The sequence below is a fragment of the Podarcis melisellensis genome (assembly GCF_964234715.1).
Source record: "Podarcis melisellensis genome assembly, chromosome: 3".
Classification (NCBI taxonomy): Eukaryota; Metazoa; Chordata; class Lepidosauria; order Squamata; family Lacertidae; genus Podarcis; species Podarcis melisellensis.
Window position 1 is genome coordinate 952,692 of NC_138530.1, and position 26,371 is coordinate 979,062.

General features: G+C 50.2%; 1 protein-coding gene across 8 annotated transcripts in view; it reads right to left on the bottom strand.

Moving 5' to 3' along the window:
* Positions 1 to 26,371, bottom strand: part of DTNB (dystrobrevin beta) — an 88,863-nt gene that overhangs the window by 18,827 nt on the left and 43,665 nt on the right. For 2 of the 8 annotated variants that reach the window (XM_081904044.1, XM_081904051.1), the window contains exons 10-16: positions 21,408 to 21,485; positions 15,043 to 15,132; positions 10,700 to 10,790; positions 9,453 to 9,538; positions 8,387 to 8,500; positions 6,953 to 7,049; positions 5,104 to 5,124 (exon numbers count right to left, since the gene is read on the bottom strand). In XM_081904044.1, coding sequence (XP_081760170.1) covers positions 5,104 to 5,124; positions 6,953 to 7,049; positions 8,387 to 8,500; positions 9,453 to 9,538; positions 10,700 to 10,790; positions 15,043 to 15,132; positions 21,408 to 21,485 — 577 coding nt within the window. The remainder of the gene's footprint in view (positions 1 to 5,103; positions 5,125 to 6,952; positions 7,050 to 8,386; positions 8,501 to 9,452; positions 9,539 to 10,699; positions 10,791 to 15,042; positions 15,133 to 21,407; positions 21,486 to 26,371) is intronic. The other 6 variants (XM_081904045.1, XM_081904049.1, XM_081904048.1 and 3 more) reach the window with 6 other exon arrangements.

Here is a 26,371-nt window from a genome sequence, read left to right on the forward strand (position 1 = left end):
TCTCTGAGGAAGTGTGGGGAAGCTTGTGGGGTGCCAAACGTCTTCCCAAGGTTCATGGAGGAAGTTGTCAACCTGGCGGCTTCCTGGCATGGCTAGCTATGTGCAGGGGCCTGAGACAAGGCAGAAATCTTTGGGTACAGGAGGATCGGAGTAAGAAACCAGCCACATGGTCAGCAGAAGCACTTCAGAGAAACGTTGGTCCCGAGTGAGAGCCTTGAGGGCTCCTGGGCTCCCTCTGGCTCAGGGTGAACTACGCAGGACAAGGCAGGCTCCGCAGCCCAACACTCTTTGCGCACGGGACTGACCATCACTACACACCTGGTGTGCTGGGAAGTGCCCAATGCCACTGTGGTCAAACTGGGAGCCGCAAGACTGGCCCCCTGTGCCTCCAGGGAGGGGGAGGAGGAAAGGGCACGTCCTTTGGATCAGCTGAGGGGCACCTCTGGGCAGAGTCCCCCCCCCAAAGCTACTTCTTACATCTCTCCATTTATTTCTGCTGTCTGTTTTCTGCTCCCTGACCAATTCCTGATCCACAAGAGGACCTCCCCTCTTGTTCCATTACTTGGGAGTCTTTGGTGCAGTGCATTCTGAAAAGAATTTGGAAAACCCATGTACTTTATGTCCACTGGATCACGTCTATGTGCTTGTTGGCACTCTCAAATAACTCAAATAGAGAGAAAACGTGCTTGAGCAGAAGCCAAGGCTTGTTCTTCTTCAGCAAGGCTTGTTCTTCTGAGTAACCTGTCAGCAAACATCACCTCCTCCTTTTCCTCTGCAGCAACACCTGGCCTTTGTGACAGGGATCGAGGCCACTGTATACCCCGCTAAAGCATCTCCAAGGCTAAGCCCACCCAGAGGATCCAGCCCCATTCAGCAGTTTGGCTGCAGACCCTTCTTCCTCGGATACTAGGCAGCTGTGCCAAACCCAACATCACAAAGCCCCGTTTGTTCAGAGTTCTCTTCTTTCCGCTTTATGGGACCAGGAATCCAAAAAAAACACTGGATTCCTCACACAGAGAAGCCATGGGGCGTTGCCTTCAGATAAGACTCCCACCACAGTGGTCATGTGACGCTTCCTTGCTCCCCACCCAGGCTCTTCTCCCGTGGGATTCAGCGGCTGAGCCCAAGAGGCCTTTCTCTGCACCAGGGCTGAGGGCTCCTCCTTCGTTCCCAGTGCCCAGACCTTCCCAGGAAGACCTCCTACAGTTCGGAGGCCAGGATGGAGCCTCAGCAGAGCTTCATGGCTCCCAGGCTAAAAGCACCCTGGGCTCCAGGCCTTGCTTATTCCTAAGATTTTTCAAGAAGCGGCACCAGTGGGGAAGTGGGGGCATCTGGTGAGATAAAGGGAACAGCCACAACCCCTGATGAAAGGAGAGGTGGGGAAAGGCTCTGCCGAGAAACCGGGCGCTCATGGCCTGGAGGATGAGAGGGCCAATTCCCAGGATCAATGGCTCTTTATGTGGCCTTGGCAACTTTTATGTGGACTCGGTACCCTGAATGAGTTTGGTGAACACTCCGCCTCCAGGCCTGTGATGGAGAGCTGATCCAAACCACGTTTCCAGGTTTCTCTGGACGTGGCAAACTGCGGTCTACTCAGGGTGCACTGATTACTTCTACACAATGATGTCATGGAAAAATGGATCTGTGGGAGCAGATCCTCTTTCCCAAATCTAGTTTGGAAAAATAAACTGTTAACTCGGTGCTTGCAGAAACATTCTCTCTCTCTCTCTCTCCTTCTACCTGCCTAGCACCTTTACATCACATACAACATGCAATCCACCATTTAACTCCCCTTCTCAGCAAGAGACTTGTATGGTTGGAAGGGACCCTGAGTAATCTAGTCCAACCCTTCTGAAACACAGGGATCTCAAAATAAACCCACCTTAAGTTCTATGGGGAGCCTCTCCTCCCACAGCTAGACCAGGGGACACCCCACCCCCACAAGCCAGGCTGCCATGGAAACTCCTTGGGGCTTACCCCATCCCTGGGCCCTCCCCAGGAGACAGAAATGGGAGTTTCAAAAGTCTGCAGGCAGCTCACTTGAAAGGGACAGCCCATTCTTCCACATTCTGGAGTGAAACGTGTCAATATTTAACTCCAAAGCTTTTTATGAGACCCAGGTGCCGAGGGTGTGCAAGCCTTGGGGGCTGTATTCTCTCCACCCTGGGGGCTATTTGTGATGATAAGCGGGAGAGACAATTCATGTTGGTGGCTGCTTGATAGCAGCCAGGCAGCCCGGCCACCTTCCAGGGGGTCCTTGCAAAGGTCAGCAGCCAGCAGTCACAGGGGCAAGAGCCTCTTTGCAATCTGACCAAAGGCAAAGTTTGCTTTGCCTTGCGGATGGACAGGGGGTTGTTCCCACCAGAATAGCAGGGAAGTGGTTTGGGGAAGTGGCTTTGCAGGGGGCCTGGGAAGGAACTGCAAAAGGGGGCAGGGCAGGTCTCTCCCCTGTGCTCCTTCCGTGGCAAGTAAAGGTAACCCCTGACCATTAGGTCCAGTCGTGGCCGACTCTGGGGTTCCAGCGCTCATCTCGCTTTACTGGCCGAGGGAGCCAGTACAGCTTCTGGGTCATGTGGCCAGCAGGACTAAGCCCCTTCTGGCGAACCAGAACAGCGCAAGTAAACGCCGATTACCTTCCTGCCAGAGCGGTACCTATTTATCTACTTGCACTGGTGTGCTTTCGAACTGCTAGGTTGGCAGGAGCAGGGACCGAGCAACGGGAGCTCACCCCGTCGCAGGGATTCGAACGACCGACCTTCTGATCGGCAAGCCCTAGGCTCTATGATTTAACCCACAGCGCCACCCGCGTCCCCCTGCACGCCAAGTCAGACACACCAAAATGGCCACTTCCCGTTTGCTCAACAGGTGTTGTCAGGGGCTGGCAAGAGGTTGATGGAGTTGGGAGAGGGGGGCAGCGGTTTGTGGGGACCTGTGCCGGCCAGGAGGCAAGAGGCAGAGGCAGGGGAAGCTTCAGAGCTGGAGGGTGGCGCACAGGAGGGGTTGGAAGAAGAGGAGGAAGAGGCAAGTGAAGGGCCAGTGGCTTCCCCAACCTCTCCTGCATCCCGTCTCCCAGAACCAGGAGGCGACTGAAGTGGGAAGAGCAGAGGAAGTTTCCACACAGGCGCAGTCTCTGGCTGTATTTGCGCAGCCCGTCAGGGTAAGGTACATGAACCGGTGGAGGGGAGAGTGGTCCCCAGTTGTGGCAACGGCTCCACAGACAGCGGATCTGGGCATAGCTGCCTAGATGCTACATTGATGCGCGTCAGGATCCGGTGCTGTAGAAGCAGCTGCGTTATCTTTCACAATAAATACAGGCAACTGCCAATTTAGGCACATCCGAATGACGTGAGATTGCGTACATGCGCATGGTGCTGAACCCAGAAGTAGCCCCTAAAACATCATTGAGGTGTCATGAAAAGGGGAAGCACTCGACAGAGTGAACGCTCACCAGAAGCTACGATAGATTAGAACTGTGAAGTCATCAGGAGGCTCTGCGCAGGAGGTCAGCCTGGCTTCAACAAGGCAGGAAAGGGTTCATTCTTGGCTTCCAGGCACCTCTTTGCACCCCTTATGGAGATTTTTTCAACAGACGCAGAAAACGTGCTTCTCCTTCCCCAAACCCAGTCGTTGGGGGACCTGCACATCACTGCAGATGTGCCAATCCCCAAGGGATGCCCCAGCAGGCCAGAGGTTTGGCGCTTCCACCAGCTGGCTTCCTTCCTGCTGCCCCAGCACCCAAGGCTGCTCGCTTAGGAAAGAAGGAGGGCTCCCTCTGCAGGGGACTCGGAGTTAATTGCCGGGCAGGAATAAGGTGGGGAGGGACCGTCTCCTGCAGACGCCAGTATTTTGCTGGAGGGCTTCAGCTGCATACTGAAAGTTTAGGCCTATGCAATTAATGTGGATTAGAGCACTCTGGTGCAACAAGTCTCCTTTTTTTTAAAAAAAGTATTTTTTGCGGTTAGGAAAGTGATGGGGAAATGCACAAATGGTTGGTTGGCACCCATCTGCACCAATAAGTGTCAGATAAGCAAGTGACAGAGAAGGTAAAAAAAAGGTAAAGGACCCCTGGACGGTTAAGTCCAGTCAAAGGCGCTCACCTCACTTCAGGCCAAGAGAGCCAGCATTTGTCTGCAGACAGTTTTCTGGGTCATGTGGCCAGCAGGACTAAACCGCCTCTGGCGCAACGGGACACTATGATGGAAGCCAAAGTGCACGGAAACGCCGTTTACCTTCCCGCCACAGCAGTACCTATTTATCTGCTCGGTTGGCAGGAGCTGGGACAGAGCAAGGGGAGCTCACCCCGTCGTTGTGGGGATTCAAACTGCCGACCTTCTGATCTGCAAGCCTAAGAGGCTCAGTGGTTTAGAACACAGCGCCACCAGGGATCCTTTACCTATTTATCTACTTGCACTGGTGTGCTTTCGAACTGCTAGGTTGGCAGGAGCCGGGACAGAGCAAAGTCTCCACCCACACAAGCAGACCAGGACAGACGCTCCTTGTCACGCAACCTCCACACAAAACCAATCGGAATATTGCATCGTCTCCGGACCTCTGCATATTCCCTGTGCAAACAAATCAAGACGGATGCTCAACAAGGAGGTCTCTTGGAGGAGCCCCCCACCCCGGAAGAAACAGTTTTGCTGAGCCAGGCTTGTCAAGGCAGCAGGATGCAGGGCCAGACAGGGCTGTCTGTTTCCATGCGTGGACTCATGCGCGTGGCCAGGGAGGAGAATGCAAGGATTTCCCAAAGATGGGAGACAATCAGGTGCCTTAGGGCAGAAAAAGCAACCAGAGCAACATGGGAGGACCTCTGCATTTCCATGTCTTGTCAATCATGCACATTTCATTAAACCCATGCGCACAGAAATCAAACCGGGACTGGCTCGTTAGTCTTACGTTTTGGGAAATAAACACATTGAGAAATTAAGCCGGTGTGCCAAGGGTTAATAAGCCCACACTCTGCGGGAGGCAGGAGCACCCTCATCCTGCACTGGGCGCCACTTGCCTCCTGGGCACCCAAACCCCACCAGGATGAGAAAGTGCTGCACAGAGTCATTTCATGCAGAACCAAAGGGAAGAAAAGATTCACGGGTCTCAACTTACTGCCTGTTTCTGCTCCTCTTCCTATAAGGGTTGGCAGTAAGCAAAGGTGTGAGAGAAAGAGAGAGGACAGTTAATCATTATCAGGACGGGGGGAACAGACACAGGCAGGGATCCCCAAGAGGAACCCCCACGTCTGCTGACACTCAAGGACACCAAGAGAGGAGGCGGAGAAGGACACAGGGAAGGGAGGCAGGAGGGCAGGAGCCGCTGCCTTGCGCTGTGTGAGACCATCACTGCTGCCTCTGGCTTCCCTCCCAGGGATGCTACAGGCTGAGTCTAGGTGCCCCTGGTCCAGCGAGAGAGAGGGAAGGGCAGGGAGTGAGGTCCGGGCTCTACATGCAGGAAACCTGGGTGGGAAAGAAGACACGTGAGGAAGGGCTGAAGGATCGGGGAACACTCAGAGGACTGAGCAGGGGACAGGATGTGGGATATCTAACATATAGTCAAACAAACAATTCCTGCTTTGTTAGACAGGCACATGATGGGAGCTGGAGCTCTGCGTATTCCTGTGAGCTTGTCTGTGAGAGACACTCCCCCTGTGCCCTGACAAGGAGAGGCCATAGCCATGGATTTTCTCTTACCTGCCTGGGCACACTGCCTCTCACCTCTTCCTCTTCCCTCTCTGCCAGCAGTGTGAGAACACCTGCTCATCTGAGCTCCACGCTCAGACTTAAACTAGATTTACTTATGTCCTTGTAACTGAATTACTATTTTGAGCCTGCCTGAACAAAGCTGCTGTATTTGGTTACTCTTTGACAGGTATTCTGAGTGAGTAAATGTTATTTTTACCTTCTACAAGACTGCGCGGTTATTGTTCTAAGGGGGAAATACCAGGAAAATGCCAGGCTGCCTCAAAGCACCTTGGAATCCTTAAATGAAAAGGCTAAAAGTAGTCTATCAAAGCTCCCCTGTTAAGCTGCAAAGGGATGCACTCTGCTGAACCCACAAACGTGAGGAAGGAAGGATAATATCTAATAAATATATCCTCTCCTGGCATCTATCCACACCCCAACACAGCAGAGCACCTTTAAGCCCCCCAAAGGCTGTCATCACGCAGGAGGAGGGGAAACACTCTTTCGCTTCTCCTCCTGCTGGGCCGACTGGGCTAAACATCAGGGGGGGGGAATACTTCCTAAGGATAAGCAGTAAAGGAACGAGTTGGGGGCAGGGCTGGGGGCTGGGATCTCCCCTGCTAGAGGTCTTCAGGCAGAAGCTGGACAGATACCTGAGCACAGAGGATTCTTCTAGCACTGGATTTCCATCACTGAGCCCTAGGGGGTTGGACTAGAGCAGGCATAGCCAAACTCGGCCCTCCAGGTGTTTTGGGACTACAACTCCCATCATCCCTAGCTAACAGGACCAGTGGTCAGGGATGATGGGAATTGTATTCTCAAAACATCTGGAGGGCTGAGTTTGCCTATGCCTGGACTAGAGGACCTCTAAAGACCCACGCCACCTGGGAGATGCTGCAGGCAAATCCCTTCTCTGCAGGAAGGGACAAAAGACAACTAGGGAGACGAGGGCAGCCCCTCTTGGGGGCTCCGTTGGCCAAGTATGAAGGGGCTTCTGGATGCTAGAGCAGGCTGGATCTCACACACAGCCCTCTGGAGGTGGTTTCTCCCAGGGCAAGAGCCAGGGCTGTAGCTTATGGGCAGGCAGAGCCCCCGCGTGGAGTGCTGGGAGGCCTGGGTCCAACCCTGATCAGTGCTGCCAGTTGAAGAGGATGGTCTGACTCAGCCTAAGGCAGGAGGACAGAAAGGGCTTCTCACAGGTTTGATGCACAGCCTGCCTGGGAGCTGGGAATGTGGCAGGTGCTGAGGAGGGGATGTCCAGCGCCGGCAGGCCTTACCTTGAGCAGCTTCATAAGCCCTTCCAGCTGCACCATCAGCTCCCGCCGGCTCTCCTGAAGGGCGGACATTCGCTGCTCCAGCTCATCCTTCCTCTGCCTGCTTGGAGAAGGAGAAGCGGCCAGTTTGTCAGAAGGGCAGTTCCGCTGGTATTCAAAGAAGGCCAAGCGGCCTGCAAATATGGCCCCTATCCTTCCCGATCTTCATGGGCAGAATACTTATGCAGCTTAGTGCCTTGCAGGGCAGTTGTGAGGGTGAAGAAAAGCCCTCTGCCTTGGGTAAAGGTGGCACAGAATCAGAGACGGGCACAGCTCTGCCGTCTGTTCAGTCTGTTTGACACTGCCAACCACCACCAGCAGAAGAACATAAGATGGCCCTCTCTTCCGCCACCTCCTCCTTGAATTCATCTAATCCTCTTTTCAAGCCATCGATACGATACAATAATCTTTATTGTCATTGTCCCATACAGAACAACAAAATTGGAAAAAAAATCTATCTCAGACATTCAGAAACTAATAACAACAACAACAACAATAATAATTGATTTGTACCCTGCCCATCTGGCTGGGTTCCCCAGGCTCTCTGGGCGGCTTCCACAAAGACCAAAAATACATTTAAGATGTCACACATTAAAAACTTCCCTAAACAGGGCTGCCTTAAGATGTCTTCTGAATGTCAGGTAGTTGTTTATCTCTTTGACATCTGATGGGAGGGCATTCCACAGGGAGGGCGCCACCACCGAGAAGGCCCTCTGCCTGGTTCCCTGTAATTTTGCTTCTTGCAGTGAGGGAACAACCAGAAGACCCTCGGAGCTGGACCTCAGCGTCCGGGCAGAACGATGGGGGTGGAGACGCTCTTTCAGGTATACTGGACCGAGGCCATTTTGGGCTTTCAAGGTCAGCACCAACACTTTGAATTGTGCCTGGAAACGTACTGGGAGCCAGTGTAGGTCTTTCAAGACCAACAAGCCTGCTATCCCAGCCTGGTTTGCCCCAAAAAACTCTGAGACCCCAGAATACAATATACTCCCATAGAGACTACCTTACACTGTGTTTAAAACCAGAATCGCATCTGGATAGAAACTGTTTCTCAGGTGGCGAGTCCTAGTCTTTATAACCCTGGACCTTCTTCCAGAAGGCAGAAGCTGAAAGAGATCATTTCTGGGGTGCGCACTATCCTGCGCTATCTCTGCAGCTTTCTTATGGCACCTGGAAGCGTAGATTTGATCCAAGGTGGGAAGAGTGCACCCAATTATCCTCTCCACAGTCTTTACAACCCTGGACAGCATTGTTTTCCCCCTGACCATCCAGGCTGGCAACCATCCCTGTCTCTTGTGGGAGGGAGTTCCACAGCTGAACTGTTTGCTGCGTGAATAAGTACTCTTGTGCAAGCAACCTCCCTCCTGGGGTCCCGTCCCCCCCCCCCTACATTCTTACCGCAATAGCCTCAGTTCCGCCAGCAACGTCGGATTCTGCTGGGCTTTCTCTGGTGTCGGCTGAGAGGCCTGTTCGTGCTCCAGCCGCAGCCGCTGAATTTCTTGCAGAATCTCTCTGTGCAAGTAAAATAAAGAAACCAACATTAGCCCTCTTGCTTTCTAAACCAGGGAAGGAGTTTAAACAGGGTTTAATATGTCAGTGGAGTCAGCGACCTCTGGGCTTGGCTGGGCTGCAATCTGACCGCCTAGCAGGATTCTGCAGCACAATCCACACACACAACCCAATTATTTTTGGGTGGGTTTGTATCATCAGGTAGAGATACATCCTAGGAAATAAAAAAATGCTATAGGAGACCCACCTGTGAAATGCCTAGTTTAGAACAGGTGTGGACCCAAGGCCAGTGGGGAGGCAGAATGGGCTGCCCTCAACTTCCACAGAGTTGTAGAGTTGGAAGAGTTGATTGTGTTTCCACTGAGATGAGGCTGCATTTTAATGTTTTAATGTTGTATTTTAATCTTGTTTTGTAAGCTGTATTTCAATCAATTGTTTTTATATTTGGTGTAAGCCGCCCTGAGCTCGGTCTTGGCTAGGGAGGGCAGGGTATAAATAAATTTTTTTATTATTATTATTATTATTATTATTATTATTATTATTATTATTATTATTTCCCAGGGGTCAATCAGTCCAATCCCCGTCTTCTTCCAGAGTCCGGCACAGAGGGGACCTTGTCCAGACTCTTCCCCCATCTCTCTCTCTCTGTCTCTTTGCCATGCCAGGGCATGAATATTTTCCATGCCCCTTTAAAACACCAAGCCTTCATTTTTCTCCACCCCAACTTTCTTATGCAAAAATAAAAAATGAAACCTTTCACTGAGCTGATGGAGTGTAAGGATTGCAAAATCCACCAGCTGCACTGTGGTGCTGTCCCCTTGTCAAAGCATCCACCCACAGAACTCCCACCGGGAGGCAGCAGCAATGGAAAGTGTGGAGGGAGAAGATCTCTTGCTCAGGAGCCCAGTGAAGGCCAGGCGGCCACCCCTCCTCCCCGCCACCTGAGCCCCCTTACCTGTTCTTGTTCTCCAGCTCTGCTATCAGCTGCCGCTGCTGCTTGTTGGCATCGAAGTTGAACCCCAGGTCTGTGGGTGGGCGTGGCTGTCAAGAGACCCCAAAGACACACACAGCTCAACGAGGACCCAGCACTGAAACCCATGCGGGCAGCCCCCTCCCCGTCACCAACAGCGCTGGGGAGATGGTGGTAAAGACGGGGAAGGAAATCAGATCAGGTTGCCGCTTAATCGTAGAGTTGGAAGGGACCCCAAAGGCCATCTAGTCCAACCCCCTGCAATGCAGGAATCTGTTTAGGGAAGTTTTTGATGTTTGAGGTTTTACTCTGTTTTTAGTGTTATCCTGGGAGCCGCCCAGAGTGGCTGGGGAAACCCAGCCAGAGGAGCAGGGTATAAATAATAAAATTATTATTTGCCCAACGTGGGGCTTGAACCCACAATCCTGGGATAAAGAGTCTCGTGCTCTACTGACTGAGCTAGTGCCTTGTCCCCAGGGGCAGATCCTCCATAAGAAACATAAGAAGAGCCTTCTGGATCAGGCCATTGAACCCTGTAGTCCAGCATTCTGCCCTCTCTGCGGCCAACCAGATGGATTGATCCAGCTGGCTCTTCTCGGGTTCTTACGGGAGTTGCTACTAAGGAGATGGTCTTTTCAATGGTGGCACCCTAGTTACGAAATGCCCTCCCCAGAGAGGCTCACCTGGGGCCTGTGTTGTGGTCCTTCCAGTTCCAACCTTTTTAGAAACTTCACCAGGCTTTTTAAAAACACGCTTCAGTGCTTTGTGGACCCGGCGGGCGCTACTGTTGTCCGCTATTGATTTAATTTTGATGCTGTTTATGTTCTGCATTTTGATAGTTTATGGTGCGGCTTTTTGTTTTGTTTTTTAATAGCAAAGTTGTACACCACCCAGAGAACCTATTCTTAATGGGCAGCATGAAAACGCCACAAAGCGTAAGCAAGCAAGCATACAAGATTTTCTTTGCTCCAATATGCTGACTCTCTGGAAGGAAGCCTCCCTGGGGACACTGGGCCTGCGTGGCTCCAGCCTGGCATCCAACTAATGAACGTGACGAAATTGACTGGAGGGACACAGACTCAGCGGCGCAAAATGCTCCTCCCGAATTGCTGCAGCATGTTTAGAAAGAAGCCGAGCGCTGCCACCTCACCTGCCCAGGGAAGCAGCAGCTGAGCATACCACAGCCATCAGAGAAACCGTTAGCAAGAGAGAGGGCCAGACTGGCTGCTTACCACGTTTCCAGCTTCCGCAGCTAGCCTGGCAGCGTAGCGGGCAATGAGTCGGTGCTCCTCATCCAGCCTGCTGGGGCTGTCCAGGACGCTGCTGGGGGCGGGGAGAGAAAGCCAACAAGCATGAGTGCCGGTAATAATAATAGTAATAACAACAACAACTTATTTATACCCCGCCCATCTGGCTTGGTTTCCCCAGCCACTCTGGGCGGCTTCCAACAAAACACTAAAATACAAGGACCTATTAAACATTAAAAGCTTCCCTAAAGAGGGCTGCCTTCAGATGTCTTCTAAAAGTTTGGAATAATAATAATTGCAGTTGCCCAACACCAGACAGGAGTCAGGGCCCTCCCACCTTACCTCCTGCCACACCAGCATCAAAAGTGGGAAAAGGTCGGAGCGAAACAATATAAACTAAAAGCCTTCGCAGATGACCTAGTATTGACATTGCAGGAGCCAGAATCTAGTACGAAAAGAGTATTACAATTGATAAATGATTTTGGTCAGGTGGCAGGATTTAAGTTAAATAAACAAAAAACGAAGGTGCTAGGGAAAAATATGACAGACACAGAGTCAGAACGGTTTCAGAGAGAAACAGAATTATCACTAGTGAAAAGGGTAAAGTACCTAGGGGTAAATATAACAGCTAAAAATCTGAGTCTATTTAAAGACAATTATGAAAAATGTTGGTCGGAAATTAAGAGAGACTTGGAAAGTTGGGCAAAGCTGAAGCTTTCTTTATTAGGCCGAATTGCTGCAATTAAGATGAATGTGCTGCCAAAGATGCTGTTTTTGTTTCAAACATTGCAAATTGTGGACAAAGCAGAGTGTTTCCGGAGGTGGCAGAGAGATATTTCCAAATTTGTCTGGCAGGGCAAAAAGCCCAGAATTAAGTTTAAGATATTAACAGATGCAAAGGAAAGAGGGGGCTTTGCCCTGCCAGACTTAAGGTTGTACTATGAAGCCGCAGCCTTCTGCTGGCTAAAGGATTGGCTACTTCTTGAGGACACTGATGTGTTAGATCTTGAAGGTTACAACAATGCTTTTGGTTGGCATGCATATTTGTGGTATGATAAAGTTAAGATCAATAAGGCCTTTAAGAACCATATTGTCAGAAAAGCAGTGTTTAATGTCTGGACTAAATATAAAGACTTACTGGAAAATAAAACACCAAGGTGGCTTTCACCTTTGGAAGCTAAGGCCCGAAAAGGAACCAATATGGAAGCCTACTGGCCAAAATATTGGGAACTGTTAGAAAAAGACGGAGATAATTGGAAATTGCAGAGTATGGAGAAAATGAAGGATAAAGTGCGAGACTGGTTACACTACGCTCAGATTAAGGAAACTTTTAAAAGTGACAAAAAGTTAGGATTCCAGGTGGAGAAATCGAAGTTGGAAACAGAACTGTTAGAACCTAAGACTAAGGTACTTTCAAGAATGTATAACTTGCTGTTGAAATGGAATACACAAGACGAAATGGTTAAATCGGCTATGATAAAATGGGCACAGGATATTGGGCATAATATTATGTTTGAGGATTGGGAAAGGTTGTGGACCACTGGGTTGAACTTTACTGCATGTAATGCTTTGAAAGAAAATGTAATGAAAATGATATACAGATGGTACATGACCCCAGTTAAACTTGCTAAAATATACCATTCGTCAGACAATAAATGCTGGAAATGTAAGGAAAATGAAGGAACATTCTACCACCTCTGGTGGACTTGCCCTAAGGTGAAGGCCTTCTGGGAAATGATATATAATGAGTTGAAAAAGGTGTTTAAGTATACCTTTACCAAGAAACCAGAGGCCTTTCTTCTGGGCATTGTCGACCAGAAGGTGTTAAAGAAAGATAGAACATTTTTCATGTATGCGACAACAGCAGCAAGGATACTACTCGCTAAGAATTGGAAAACTCAAGATCTACCCACACTGGAAGAATGGCAGGCGCAACTGATGGACTATATGTAACTGGCGGAGATGACTGGCAGAATCCGAGACCTGGGAGAAGAGAGGATGGAAGAAGACTGGAAGAAATTCAAGATTTATCTACAAAAATATTATGATTTATCGGAATGTTAAAAAAGATGCTTAGTTATAAATAATTGGCCATCACTAAAATAGATCAGGAACTGATGAGAAGAGAGATTAAGAAAAACAAATTTGCAGGAGAACAATTTTATTGTAATTAAGCGGTTTTAAAATTCGGAAATAAGATGATAATTTGCTGGACAAAATTTATTAATGATGCAAATGGGAGTGGGAGGCGTGAGGAAGTTCAAAGAGGATATGAAATTTTGTTAAACAAAGTAATATTGTATGTTGTTATTGGATGTTTTCTTTTTTTTCTGTAAAAACCCTAATAAATATTTAAAAAAAAAAAAAGTGGGAAAAGGCTACCAGCTAGTTCCCAGGCCCAAGTCAACGTTCTGGTTTTGACCTTATGTGGCTCAGAACCCGAAAAGCTCCAGGGTTACCTCTCCCCATGTGAACCAAGCCGGACCCTGCGGTCATCAACTGAGGCCCTTCTTCATGGAGGTCCAGAGGGTGGCAAATGAGGGCAGGCCTTTTTGGTGGTGGCCCTGTCCTGGCAGCAGGCGGAAGGTCTGGGGCCTTTGGAGCCTCTTTTTAGCGAGGCGGGATCTGGAAGAATCTCCGATGGGTTATTAAACTTTCACTGCTTGTGTTTGTCTTAGCTGGTTTTAACGTGGGTTTGTTTGTTTTGCAAGGGCAAGCTGCCAAGCGCTTTGCAAATCCAAAGCGCTACAAAGATGACAAAATGGCCAGAGTAAAGTGGGGAACAGGGAGCCAGCTGGAGTCTGCAAAAGGCCTCAGGAATATACGGCTGGTACCAACTTGAAAGAGGAATTGGACAATGGGAGTCTTATGTTTCAGAATAAGAAACGGGATGCAGGGATTGGACTGAAAGCTCAGGCTGTATATCTGAAGGGGCTTCAGCTGCGGCAAACCAGAACTGATTGGACGCAGCACCAACCAGTGGAGCGGCTGAGTCATTTGGGATGGTTTCCTGTGCGTAAAAATAAAAAGGAAGGCAACTTGCCCTGTTTAAAATGACGCGACAACCAAATGTCCTGCCGAGCGGAAGTGAACCCAACTGAAGAGCCATCTTAAACACAATTGGGTCCCGATTTCTGTTTAGGGTGAAGATGCCCTGGGAGGTGGCGTCCCCCTAATTCCTCTGGGAAAGACGTACCCTGGCTGTTGGGCTGTGTGTGAGAAGGTGTGGGGTGAGCAAGTGATGGTGTGTATTCCATTTCCGTTGGGCTTTCCTTTGTGAAAAAGCTGCACACTAGGTCAGGGATGGTGTGCATTTCTGCACACAATAGTGAGCACGTATTTTGCAAACCAGAGCCTCATGCACCCATGTGCTGGGCTCCTGGGGCACCAACTTAGAAGCAAATGAAAGGAGGTTGTTTCTGAAACTCAAAAGGACAAAATAGCCTTGCTGCTGCTGCTGCTTAACTGAATTTTGCTGCTGCTTCTGTGCTCTTAAGGTAAAGGTAAAGGGACCTCTGACCATTAGGTCCAGTCGTGGTCGACTCTGGTGTTGCGGTGCTCATCTCGCTTTACTGGCCAAGGGAGCCAGTACAGCTTCCGGGTCATGTGGCCAGCAGGACTAAGTCGCTTCTGGCGAACCAGAGCAGCGCACGGAAACGCCGTTTACCTTCCCGCCGGAGCGGTACCTATTTATCTACTTGCGCTTTTGACATGCTTTCGAACTGCTAGGTTGGCAGGAGCGGGGACAGAGCAACGGGAGCTCACCCAATCGCGGGGATTCGAACCGTCGACCTTCTGATCGGCAAGTCCTAGGCTCTATGGTTTAACCCACAGCACAGCCAGGCTGCATGTTTTACAAATACCATCATGGCCCCCTCCACCCCCAAAACAAGGCTGCTTCCTCATTTTGAAACCATGCATCAAGGTGAAATAGTCATTATCGCAGAGGAAACCCCTCACCAAATTTAGGCAGGAAGGAAAGAGAGCCCTGTAATAAACATGTTTAAACCATAGGCTACAGATGGTTCATTCGGAACTGCTCAATATTTCAGGACTCCCAAAAAGCATTTAGAAGCTTTTTTTCCATTAAGTTGCTTATAAAGAATGTGGTTTTAAAAACTAACCCTCTTTGGGCCATGTGCCCAGATCCAATGCATGCACGCGCACCCTTTGGGGCACTGAGTGCTGCAGCCTCATGGCCCGTCTCCATGTGCAAGTTTCAGTTTCTGTAGTGGTCCAGCTGGCTACTCAGGGCTTTGGGCGCAGCTGCGCATGGGACTGCCGTGTTCATGGGCTCCCCCTGCCCTCCCCCCTCTCCTAAGACTGACCGTGCGCCACTCTGGAGCTGGCTCACATAGGCTGCGATCAGGGCATGCTCATCCCTAAGCCGCTTGGAGGGGGCCGGGCTGTAGTGCAACCTGGGGGGGGGGAGCAAAGGAGGCAAAACAACACGACAGAAATAAAAAGATGAGGGCATTCGGGAAAATGCAAATGATGGCAAGCAACAATTAAAATAAGGAAACTTAAAAACATTCAAAACATGGAAGGAAATGTGCGGGAACCTCATTGGAAAGAGTGTGGAATCACGGTGGCAAGGAGAAAGAGTTGGTTCTTCCCGTATTTCTTCCCCCACCCCAAAGCTGCCCACGTCACCTGGAACCTGCTGCCTGAGGGGCAAAGAGCAGCCGCCTTTCTGCAAAATGAGACTCTTGTGCAAGGAGGGAGGAGGAGGCAGCACTTGAGGAGTCCCAAAATGCAAACACTGCCCCAGGGGTGCCTAAGGAGCTCTCCCCGCCCCGGCGCAAATGGTGCCATAATGAGGAGAGACCAGGAGCAGCCCCCACCAGCATTCTGCTTCCAGACTCAGTGCACAAATGGAGAGGCCTTTGCTTCTCTGCCACACACCTGACAAAACAAGATTTATAGCATAGCATAGCACTGTAGAGTTGGAAGGGACCCTGAGGATCATCTAGTCCAGTGTTTCCCAACCTTGGGCCTCCAGCTGTTTTTGAACTACAACTCCCATCATCCCTGACTAGCAAGACCAGTGGCAAGGGATGATGGGAATTGTAGTCCAAAAACAGCTGGAGGCCCAAGGTTGGGAAACACTGATCTAGTCCAACCCCCTGCAATGCAGGAATATGCAGCTGGTCCATACAGGGATTGAACCTGCAACCTTGGTGTTATCAGCACCATGGTCTAACCAACTGAGCTATTGCTTGCTTCCATCTCTCCCCGCTCTGGCAAAGACATGCCCCTTGCCACTTTTCGTCTCTCAAGCAGCAGCTCCTCACTCCCTTCCTTCCCCTGTTATTGTTGAGTCGTTTAGTTGTGTCTGCTTCTTCGTGACCCCCTGGACCAGACCATGCCAGGCACCCCTGTCTTCCACTGCCTCCCGCAGTTTGGTCGCAGTTCGTGCATTCGAGAACACTGTCCCACCATCTCATCCTCTGCCGCCCCCTTCTCCTTGTGCCCTCCATCTTTCCCAACATCAGGGTCTTTTCCAGGGAGTCTTCTCTTCTCATGAGGTGGCCAAAGTCTTGGAGCCTCAGCTTCAGGATCTGTCCTTCCACTCAGGGCTGATTTCCTTCGGAATGGATCAGTTTGATCTTCTTGCAGTCCATGGGACTCTCCAGAGTCTTCTTGCATTGACGTCCTTCTTCAGGCAGTGCACAGCCCACAGAAGGCTACCAACTTAAAAGTAAAGGGACCCCTGATCATTAGGTCCAGTCGTGGCCGACACTGTGGTTGCGGTGCTCATCTCGCTTTACTGGCCGAGGGAGCCGACGTTTGTCCACAGCAAGTTTTTCTGGGTCATGTGGCCAGCAGGACTAAGCCGCTTCTTGCAAACCAGAGCAGCGCATGGAAACACCGTTTACCTTCCTGCCAAAACGGGACCTATTGATCTACTTGAACTTTGACGTGCTTTCAAACTGCTAGGTGGGCAGGAGCAGGGACCGAGCAACGGGAGCTCACCCCGTCGCGGGGATTTGAACCATCGACCTTCTGATGAGCAAGTCCTAGGCTCTGTGGTTTAACCCACAGTGCAACCAAGTGTCTCTTAGATGGCTTTAAAAGGAGATTGGACAATTTCATGGAGGAGGAGGGATATCGATGGCTCCCAGCCAGGATGGCTCTGCTCTGCCCTCCACTGTCAGAGGCAGCAATACTTCTGCAACGCAGGTGCTGGAAGCCACAGGAGGGGAGAGAGTGCTCTTGTGCTCAAATCCATTGACTCCTCTGGTCGTCCACAGGATGCGGGACTAACTGGGCCACTGGCCTGATCTAGCAGGCTCTTCTTCTGCCTGCTCTAAGCCAGGCTTTCCCAACCTGGTGCCCCACAGATGTCGCTGGAGGACAGCTTCCATCAGCCCCAGACTGTATGGCCAACGGTCAGGGGTGATGGGAGTTGTAGTTCCAGCTATTCCTGGGGTGCACCAAACCGGCTGCTTTAGACACAGCCTCCTCTCTCCCTGGTGCACAAAGACTGTTCTCCAATTGGGAGCGGCCTCCCTTTCTCCAATTACTTTTATGGCATGAGACTATTTACAAGGCTCACCTCTGACCCGCATCATGCTTTAAAGGCATTACACCTCCAAGCTGACTTCAATCGCTGCTTGCAGTGTTTTATGGCCTCGCCATAAAGCTGGGCTTAGCGGCAGTGAAAAGTCATAAACAAGGAGGCCCCCCCTCCCTGTAAGATTCATGGGGGACCTTCCAGGAGGCAAGGGCCCATCTTGAGCAAGACAAAAGAGGAGGAGGAGGAAGAGGAGGAGGAGGAGGAGGAGGAAGGATCCCCGGGAGGGAGCAAGGCTGCTGCTGAGCTGGGTGAATGTCTGCGGACAGGGCATGTGGCTCTTCATCTTCCCCACCCAGACACCAAACTTTGATGCCTTTTCAGCAACAGATGGAGGACTTTTCACTTGTCCAGGGAGCCTTTTTTAAAGTAACGGGCTGGGTTTTAACTTAGTGGTTGTGTGCAGACATGTTTCACCCTGATTATTATTATTATTATTATTACAGTGGTACTTCGGGTTACATACGCTTCAGGTTACATACGCTTCAGGTTACAGACTCCGCTAACCCAGAAATAGTACCTCGGGTTAAGAACTTTGCTTCAGGATTAGAACAGAAATCACGCCCCCATTAGCTAAAGTGGTGCTTCAGGTTAAGAACAGTTTCAGGTTAAGAACGGACCTCCGGAACGAATTAAGTACTTAACCCGAGTTTGTTGTCGTTTAGTCGTTTAGTCGTTTCCGCCTCTTCGTGACCCCCTGGACCAGAGCACGCCAGGCCCTCCTGTCTTCCCCTGCCTCCCGCAGTTTGGTCAAACTCATGTTTGTAGCTTTGAGAACACTGTCCCACCATCTCGTCCTCTGTCGCCCCCTTCTCCTTGTGCCCTCCATCTTTCCCAACATCAGGGTCTTTTCCAGGGAATCTTCTCTTCTCAGGAGGTGGTCAAAGTCTTGGAGCCTCATCTTCAGAATCTGTCCTTCCAGTGGGCACTCAGGGCTGATTTCCTTCAGAATGGAGAGGTTGGATCTTCTTGCAGTCCGTGGGACTCTCCAGAGTTTCCTCCAGCACCATAATTCAAAAGCATCAATTGTTCGGCGATCAGCCTTCTTTGTGGTCCAGCTCTCACTTCCATACATCACGACCGGGAAAACCATAGCTTGAACTATACGGACCTTTGTTGGCAAGGTGACCGCTGTAGTAGTATTATTATTATTATTATTATTATTATTATTATTATTATTATTATTATTATTATTTGTATACCACACTCCATCTGCAAATCTCAGGGCTGTTCACAGAATAAAAATACAGAATACATAATAAAAGCAAGGACAAAAACAATGCAAGCCGATGACTCCCCCCCCGATGAACTTCAGGGTGGCAGAGGCACAAGATTCCAAAAGTCGGTGGCCCCCCAAGCGAAGAGGCTTGAATTAAAGGTTCAGAAAGGGAAAACCAAAATGACCAAGCGAAATGAAGCATCCGCCCCATGAGGAAAAATTACAATTTTTCAAGCTCTTGGGGAAAGAGAAAAGGTGAGTAAGGGGGGGGGCATGGCAGAGGTAAATAAAATTGTGAACGGCATTGAGAAAATGGAAAGAGTATTTCTCCCTCTTTCATAAGACTAGAACTCGTGGGTCAGATTGTGAGAAAGGCTGTTCAAAGGCTTTTTCAGCATCTAAAGAAACCCGCGGTTATCTGTTTATCACCATGCTTTTCAAAATATTCAATGATATTCAACACTGTTCCTCATACTATCCCTCAGTTGCCTTGGGGGCAGAAATCCTGTCTGATCTTCCTGTGTTACATTTCTCAAGACTGTTTTAAGTCCCCTTGCCCAAATGGTTTCTCCCTCTCTCGTAAGACCAGAACTCCTAAGAAAAGCAGGAGTTCAGGGATACCCGAGGCTCTGCTACTGGCTTTCCGGTGCCGGAGTACAAAAGGCCATGACCTGTCTTTGCGCCCCCCCCATCCCGGGGCATCACGGTCGTAACCAGGGCTTGTAACACTCGCCGTGACATCACTTTATGGGCAGAGCAAACACAAAGCGAGCTGCTGGATGCGTTATGGTCTGGCTAGACTCCCGTTTACGAGGTGTGGGCTCCAGCTCCAGCTCCACCCCAACTCAGGTTGCGTCTGTGGAAGGAGGCTGTGCTTTGCTCACAAGGCAAAAGGCTCAAAACAAAATCTCAAGCAGGCAGGCCTCCCTCTGGCCTAGATCAAAAGAGAAAGGCATGTGGGCATCAGAGTTTCAAGGCTTCTAATAAAATGTGCAATTGGGCAGAGGCAAGGAGAATCCGGACCCTCTTGTCTGGAAACGTCAGAAAAGCTCCCTGTGATACATGGGAAGGGGGCACCTGCAGAAGAACAAGCAGGAGAGAGGAAGAACGAGAAGAAACTTGCTCCACCAACATGCTCCTCCACCTGAATCCTGAAAGAGACAGCAGGAAGACAGAGAGCTCGGGTGCTGCTTGAATGTTCATGTGTGCACTTCTTGCAGAACATTCTCGTTCCTCAACCCTGGAGGTGAAAACTGCAAAACTGACGTGAGAACATGGCACAGGCAGGGCAAGTCAGTGGAGGACTGCTGAAGGCATAGCTGCTCAGCAAGGGCTGCTCTGGCAGGGACAGGTGCCTCTCGCTTCCTCTGACCCGACTGGGTGGCTTTGAAAGAGGATGGGACAAATTCATGAAGGCCAATGGTTCCTAATGGCTACTAGCCATAATGGCTAGGCTTGGCAGCGATGCTTCTGAATAGCAGTTGCTGGAAGCCAGAGGAGAGGAGTTAAGCCATGTGTGAACCCTCCGAGAGCACCAAACTCTTTGGTGCCTTAGCTTAGGGCCTGTTCTGGCTTGTGAGGGTTGTGCCCTCTCTGATGTTGCCCAATTGCAGCTGCTCCTGCGCCTTCTCTTCCTGACTCTGCCGCCTCATCCAGGCAGGGAGGAGAAGCTGGAGCAGCGGAAGATGGAGATGTTACTCCCAGAGCCAGCCCCTTCCTGGAGCTCCAGATAATGCCCACTTGAGAACACCGCCTGGTCAATAGGTTCCCCTCTTTTTCTTTTCTTTTCCTTTCCACTGTGCCCTTAAGAAGTGTTCAAAGACAGATCAAACCCAATGGGAGAATGGTCCCTGCTTACCCTGGGCCAGGTAAGAGACAAGCACCGCTCATCCCAGTCAGGGTAATAATAATAATAATAATAATAATAATAATAATAATAATAAATTTTATTTATATCCCGCCCTCCCCAGCCGAAGCTGGGCTCAGGGCGGCTAACAACAATCAAAATAGTTCAACATTCTAAAAACATTCATTATAAAATTAATTAAAATCAAATTAAAATCAAATTAATGGCAACTATCAAGCAAAATTCTGTGCAGGTGCATCCTTCTACAGTGGTACCTCTGGACGCGAACGGGATCCATTCCGGAGCCCCGTTCACATCCTGAAGCAAACGCAACCTGCATCTGCGCCTGTCGCGATTCGCCACTTCCGCGCATGCGCGGGACATCATTTTGAGCATCTGTGCATGCGTGAGCGGCGAAACCCGGAAGTAATGAACTCAGTTACTTCTGGGTCGCCACAGAGCACAACCCAAAAATACTCATCCCGAAACTACTTCAACCCGAGGTATGACTGTATATTAAACTCACTTAAGGGACAAGATCAAAACAAACGTAGCCTTTATATGCAGGAGAGAAAAGGAGACAAAACTGATGATTAAAAAACAAGCGAAAGGAACATAAAAAGAAGACTCCAATTCATCTTTGCCTAAGAAAGGAGAGAGTCAATGGGAAACGCCAAATCAGATCTCTCCAGCCGTCAGTTGTGGTTTTATCCTCCTCAGTTGCCTCCTGACATTTGGGAAATGAACTTGTTTCAGGTTCTGCACGGCAGGTCATGGGGGTGGGGAGGAATTCAGACCTGAAGGGTGGTGGTTTGGGTGGGGGGAGAGAGAAGGGCTGGTCCCAGCTGACAGGGAACCCCAGTGCCTCCTCCAGGTGCAGAGAAATGGATCAAATGCCCTGGGGGGGGGGACCTCAAGCAGCAGAGACACCACCTGGTTTTAGCAATATCCAGAACACTCAGAGCAGGAGCTGCCATCTCTGCTCCTTCTCTCTGCAGCACCCAGAGAGGAGCCCCCCATCTCCCACCCCTCACAGAGTGCACATCCCTACCTTTTCGTTGGAGTCGGGGCTCCGGAGGACATGTGGGTCACCATGGCATCATTCATGTTTGCGAGGGGCCGGGAAGGGCTGAAACAGAAAGGTTTTATGGTGGGTTATAGCCGAGGACTAAGAGATGGTGCAGGGCTGGAGGAAAACCAACCACGGACTCTTCGGGGGCAGTAGCTGGTTGGAGACTCTGCCCCCCACTTCCTTTTTCGTGGTATAATTTTTTATTAGATTTTCCAAACATTTTCACAATGATCCTCATCTCAAATAATTGCATTGTTTCATAAATTGACTTCCCACTCCCACCTCCGCAGTGTTTGTACTCAAATCTTTTCTACTGCATTATGTCTTTATATGTCTATTTACCAACATTTTCCCATTTTGCTTCCTCCGCTTCTGCCTCGAATCCTGCCTGCGATTTCATTTGACTATAATGTTTTTTTAAAGTAGTCCATTCTTCTTCAATTATAAAATTCTTCACGATGTTATAAACTTCAATCACGTTGCCTCTGACTCCCCTTTTCTCTCACCTAAGAAGTCCCAGGCACTGCAACTTTTCCTGACAGGCGAGCTGCTGTCTCCCCTGGATCATCTCAGTGTCCCTTTTCCGAACCTTTTCCAACTCTACAATCTCCTTTCGGAGGGGAGCTGACCCAACTGAACACAGCACTCAAAGTGTGGCTGCATCATAGACTGGTATAACAGCAGGATGATGTTGGCAGTCCAATTTTCAATTCCTTTCCTAATGATCCTTTGTATGGCGCTCGCCTTTTCCACAGATGCCACACACTGGGGCGACATCTTCATCAATCTACTGTATTTTTCGCTCTATAAGACACACTTCCCCCTCCTAAAAAGTAAAGGGAAATGTGTGTGCGCCTTATGGAGCGAATGCAGGCTGCGCAGCTATCCCAGAAGCCAGAACAGCAAGAGGGATCACTGCGTAGCGATCCCTCTCGCTGTCCTGGCTTCTGGGATTCAGAATATTTTTTTTCTTGTTTTCCTCTTCCAAAAACTAGGTGCGTCTTATGGAGCGAAAAATACGGTATCTGTTACAACTGCCTTTCATTTCAGCAGCTTGGAGGCAGCTCACAAACAAATAAAAGCCAACTGTGAAATGACGAGAATACAACTGAGCGCCTTCTACCTTGCTAAATTTGTGTGCAAGCTGTCCCTGGCACTGCCAGTCATTCAAGTGCTCAACAAACACACATGTCAAGTCCTGTCCTGCACATTACCAGCTGCACAATTTTTCTCCCGCTTCCACATTTTGTGTCCAGCTGCAAGCTACCCAAAAGCAACAACAAAATCCCTGCCGTCAGCAGACCAAGCCTCTCTCTGCTCCCTCCTCAGCAGCTTCCTCCTGTTCAGTCCAGTTCCTCTCAAAGGGTCACAGGCCAGTCGCTCCCTTGTGCCAGGGAGAGAGGGAAGCACAGCTGTTTGCAGAGTGAGTAGCCAGGTGCAGATCCACTCTTGCCCTTCTGGGACTGGAGCAAGGACATCAGAAGAGGTTGCTGGATCAGGCCAAAGACCCACCTAGTCCAGCACTCTGTTCTCACAGAGGCCAACCAGATGCACCCATGGGAAGTTCGCAAGCAGAACCTGAGCAGCATAAGAGCACCCTTCTTCCAACCTGTGGTTTCCACCAAACACACAAGGCTCAGAACATTCAATAGGCAACCAGAAACCTGCTTGTCTGCAGCTGCCTCAAGCTGTCACCCAGCAAAGCTTGAAAATAATAATAATAATAATAATAATAATAATAATAATAATAATAATAGTTTAATTGTCAATGTACAACCTGTGTACAACTGTTAACAGAGAAATCTGAGGGCTCCCTTGGACCAAAAACAAGGACACCAGCCAGGAATCCCAGAGCAAAACAGCAGCCAGTCGGCTTGGTCTTTTTTGAAGACTGTCGTGACAGGACTCCCACCTGCCACCAGGTGGAACAAGATGGAAGCCCCAAACAAAAGAGCCCCCCAACTTTTATTAGCTGCTAATCCCCATGTTACACCCCTACTACATCTCGGTTACATCGTGAAAGGGGAGGTCTGGTGGCAGTAATCTGAGCATCCTGGACCCTGCCCCATGGTTCCCCTTGCCCTCCACCAAACACCCATCAAGTGGAACAAAAGAGAGATTTACATTTCCCTGTTTCCCAGCCAAGTTAATCAAACCTTATTTCTGGAATGGCTACCTGTCTGGCACTCAGGTATCAGGATGCCAGGGATTATCCCTCAGGCAGAGGGGCTGCTGAGCAGCTGAGCTCACCTGTCTATATGAATTTCTGAAGTTTTCCCAGTGAGCCAGTACAGAGATACATTGATCAGTGAATTCTTACATTTGGTATTGTGCAGCAGAGGCCCTTTGAATAGATAGGAAGAAACTGTGATGAAGTGTTTTGTGGGGACTGATTTTGGTAGTGGGCTGCATGTGCAGGATATCTGCTGGAGGGGCAACCCCCCAACCTATGCATAAATTCCTGCAACACTATGAAATTAACCGAACCTCCCCACCACCCCAAACACTCAATCTCGTTGCACTCTGTGTGCTTGTCAAACAGCATCCTTCTCTTCCCCCACCCAATGGGCCTGCCATTGCCACAGTCTCAAAGCACGCAGCGGCATTTCCCTCCTGAATTAGTCGGGGTGTGAATTATACAGAAAGCTCTGACGGCAGAGGCAAAACTGAGCATGCTGTTCCAGGGAGGGGAAGCGGGAACAGATCAGATGTGGGTGCACTTACCAACAGGAGCAGAACAGGCGCATGCAAGCTAATGCAACCCTTGGCTGCAGGAGCAGGAGAGTGCCCAGTGCCAGGAAGCAACAATTCACCTCTCTGCTCTGCACTTACGATGGCACCAAGGCACTCAGGGGGAACAGACTGCTTCATTCTCCATCACAGCATGTCACGTGGCTTCCTGCTGAAACCCTTTAATTTCTGATACCGCAAATGGTCCTTGCACCGTAGCGCAAGAACGCCCCTCCAGGTGGCAACAGGGGTAGTGGGTTAGAGTCATGATCCCCGAGAAGAAGCCCTGGACAGGGTGGTCAGGGCTGAATGAGGGCTGGGAGGAGCTGCGGGTTGGTGGCCGTGCAGAGGGACCCAGCAGGTTATGGGAGGCTGTACGTGCGCCTTGTGAAATGTTAATAATAACAATAATAATAAATTATACCCTGCCCATCTTGCTGGGTGTCCCCAGCCACTCTGGGCGGCTCCCAACAGAATATTAAAAACACAATAAAACATCAAACGTTAAAAGTTTCCCTAAACAGGGCTGCCTTCAGATGTCTTCTAAAAGTCAGATAGTTGTTTATTTCCTTGACATCTGATGGGAGGTGTTCCACAGGGCAGGCGCCACCACTGAGAAGGCCCTCTGCATGGTTCCCTGTAACTTGGCTTCTCGCAGGGAGCGAACTGCCAGAAGGCCCTCGGAGCTGGACCTCAGTGTCCAGGCAGAACAATGGGGGTAGAGACTCTCCTGGAATGAGCCATTTAGGGCTTTCAAGGTCAGCACCAACACTTTGAATTGTGCTTGGAAATGTACTGGGAGACAATGTAGGTCTTTAAAGACCGGTATTATGTGGTCCCAGTCCCCAGTCTGGCTCCCACATTCTGGATTAGTTGTAGTTTCCGGGTCAAATTCAAAGGTAGCCCCACATAGAGCGCATGGCACTATTCCAAGTGGGAGATAACAAGAGCATGCACCACTCTGGTGAGACAGTCTGTGGGCAGGGAGGGTCTCATCCTGCATACCAGATGGAGCTGGGAGACAGTCTCCCAGGACACAGAATTGACCTGCGCCTCCATGGACAGCTGTGAGTCCAAAATGACTCCCAGGCTGAGCACCTGCATTGTGGGGTTGGACTAGATGACCCTTGGGGTTCCCTTCCAGCTCTGTGAAGGGGTCACAGTGGGCAAGGAATCCAAGCCAAGCCACGTCATCCCTCCCTGGTCCTTCCTACTGCCCGAGGCGCCCAGTGCCAGCCTTGCCTCCAGCCATGGGGCCCCTCCCATGCCACCAGAGCCTGCCCCTCCCTCAGTCTCCATTGCCAAGTCCCCACCCACTCGGGAGGCATCAGGTACCCAGGCTGGAGTCAACCCTGCGCTTGCCTAGGAGATGGAGATGCTTGAGTGAGCAGGTAGCTCAGGCCCACACACCTGAAGGAGTTCCCCTCTGCTTGCCCCATCCAAATAAACGTGCCACTTGCTGCGCGGAAGTTGCCCCCACCCCTCTGAAAGGGGAGCCCGGGGGGAGCGTGTCCCTTGTCCGGCCAATGTCCTGGCACCTGTTGTGCCATCAAACACTTGCCTGCCTCACTTACAGAATCATAGCAAAGTCAGGAGGGAGTCCTGGGGTCATCTAGTCATTGGCTGCCCTGCCAATCGCTATGGGGCACGGAAACAGGCAGTGGGTCAGCAGAGCCCCCAGACAGAGCACCAAGGCCATTCTGCATCTCATACGTTGGGGGGTTCTATATCTGTGCAACGCACAAACACATGCACCCCTCAAACAGACAGCCTAAGGGTAACGCCACTTACAAGACTCTTTGCAGGAAATTAGAGCGACCTCATTTCAAGAAATTATTACATTCTGCTTTATATTAATTGCTGCTGCCTTTATTAATGCTTTTATATTTCTGAGGAGTGTGCATTATGTCTTTCAAATGGCAATCTTTTAAAATGATTTTTTTTGTGTGCACAGGCTTGAAGGGGCAACTGTGCCCTAAATCAGGTAGCAAACATATAAAACTTGCCCTGGACTCCCCAGGTGTCATAGTGCCTATTTCCCCAGATTCATTCCTTTCCCACAACTTCTGTTAGCCCAGCTGAAGGGGAGGGGGGAGGAGAGAGAGACAGGGCTGTGAACCCCCCCCCCCCCCGTAATATCAGGGAGGGAGAAGGCTGCTGCCCCTTATCCAAGCAACCTGCCAGGAGGAGAGCGCAGATTCCCTGCTCCACCC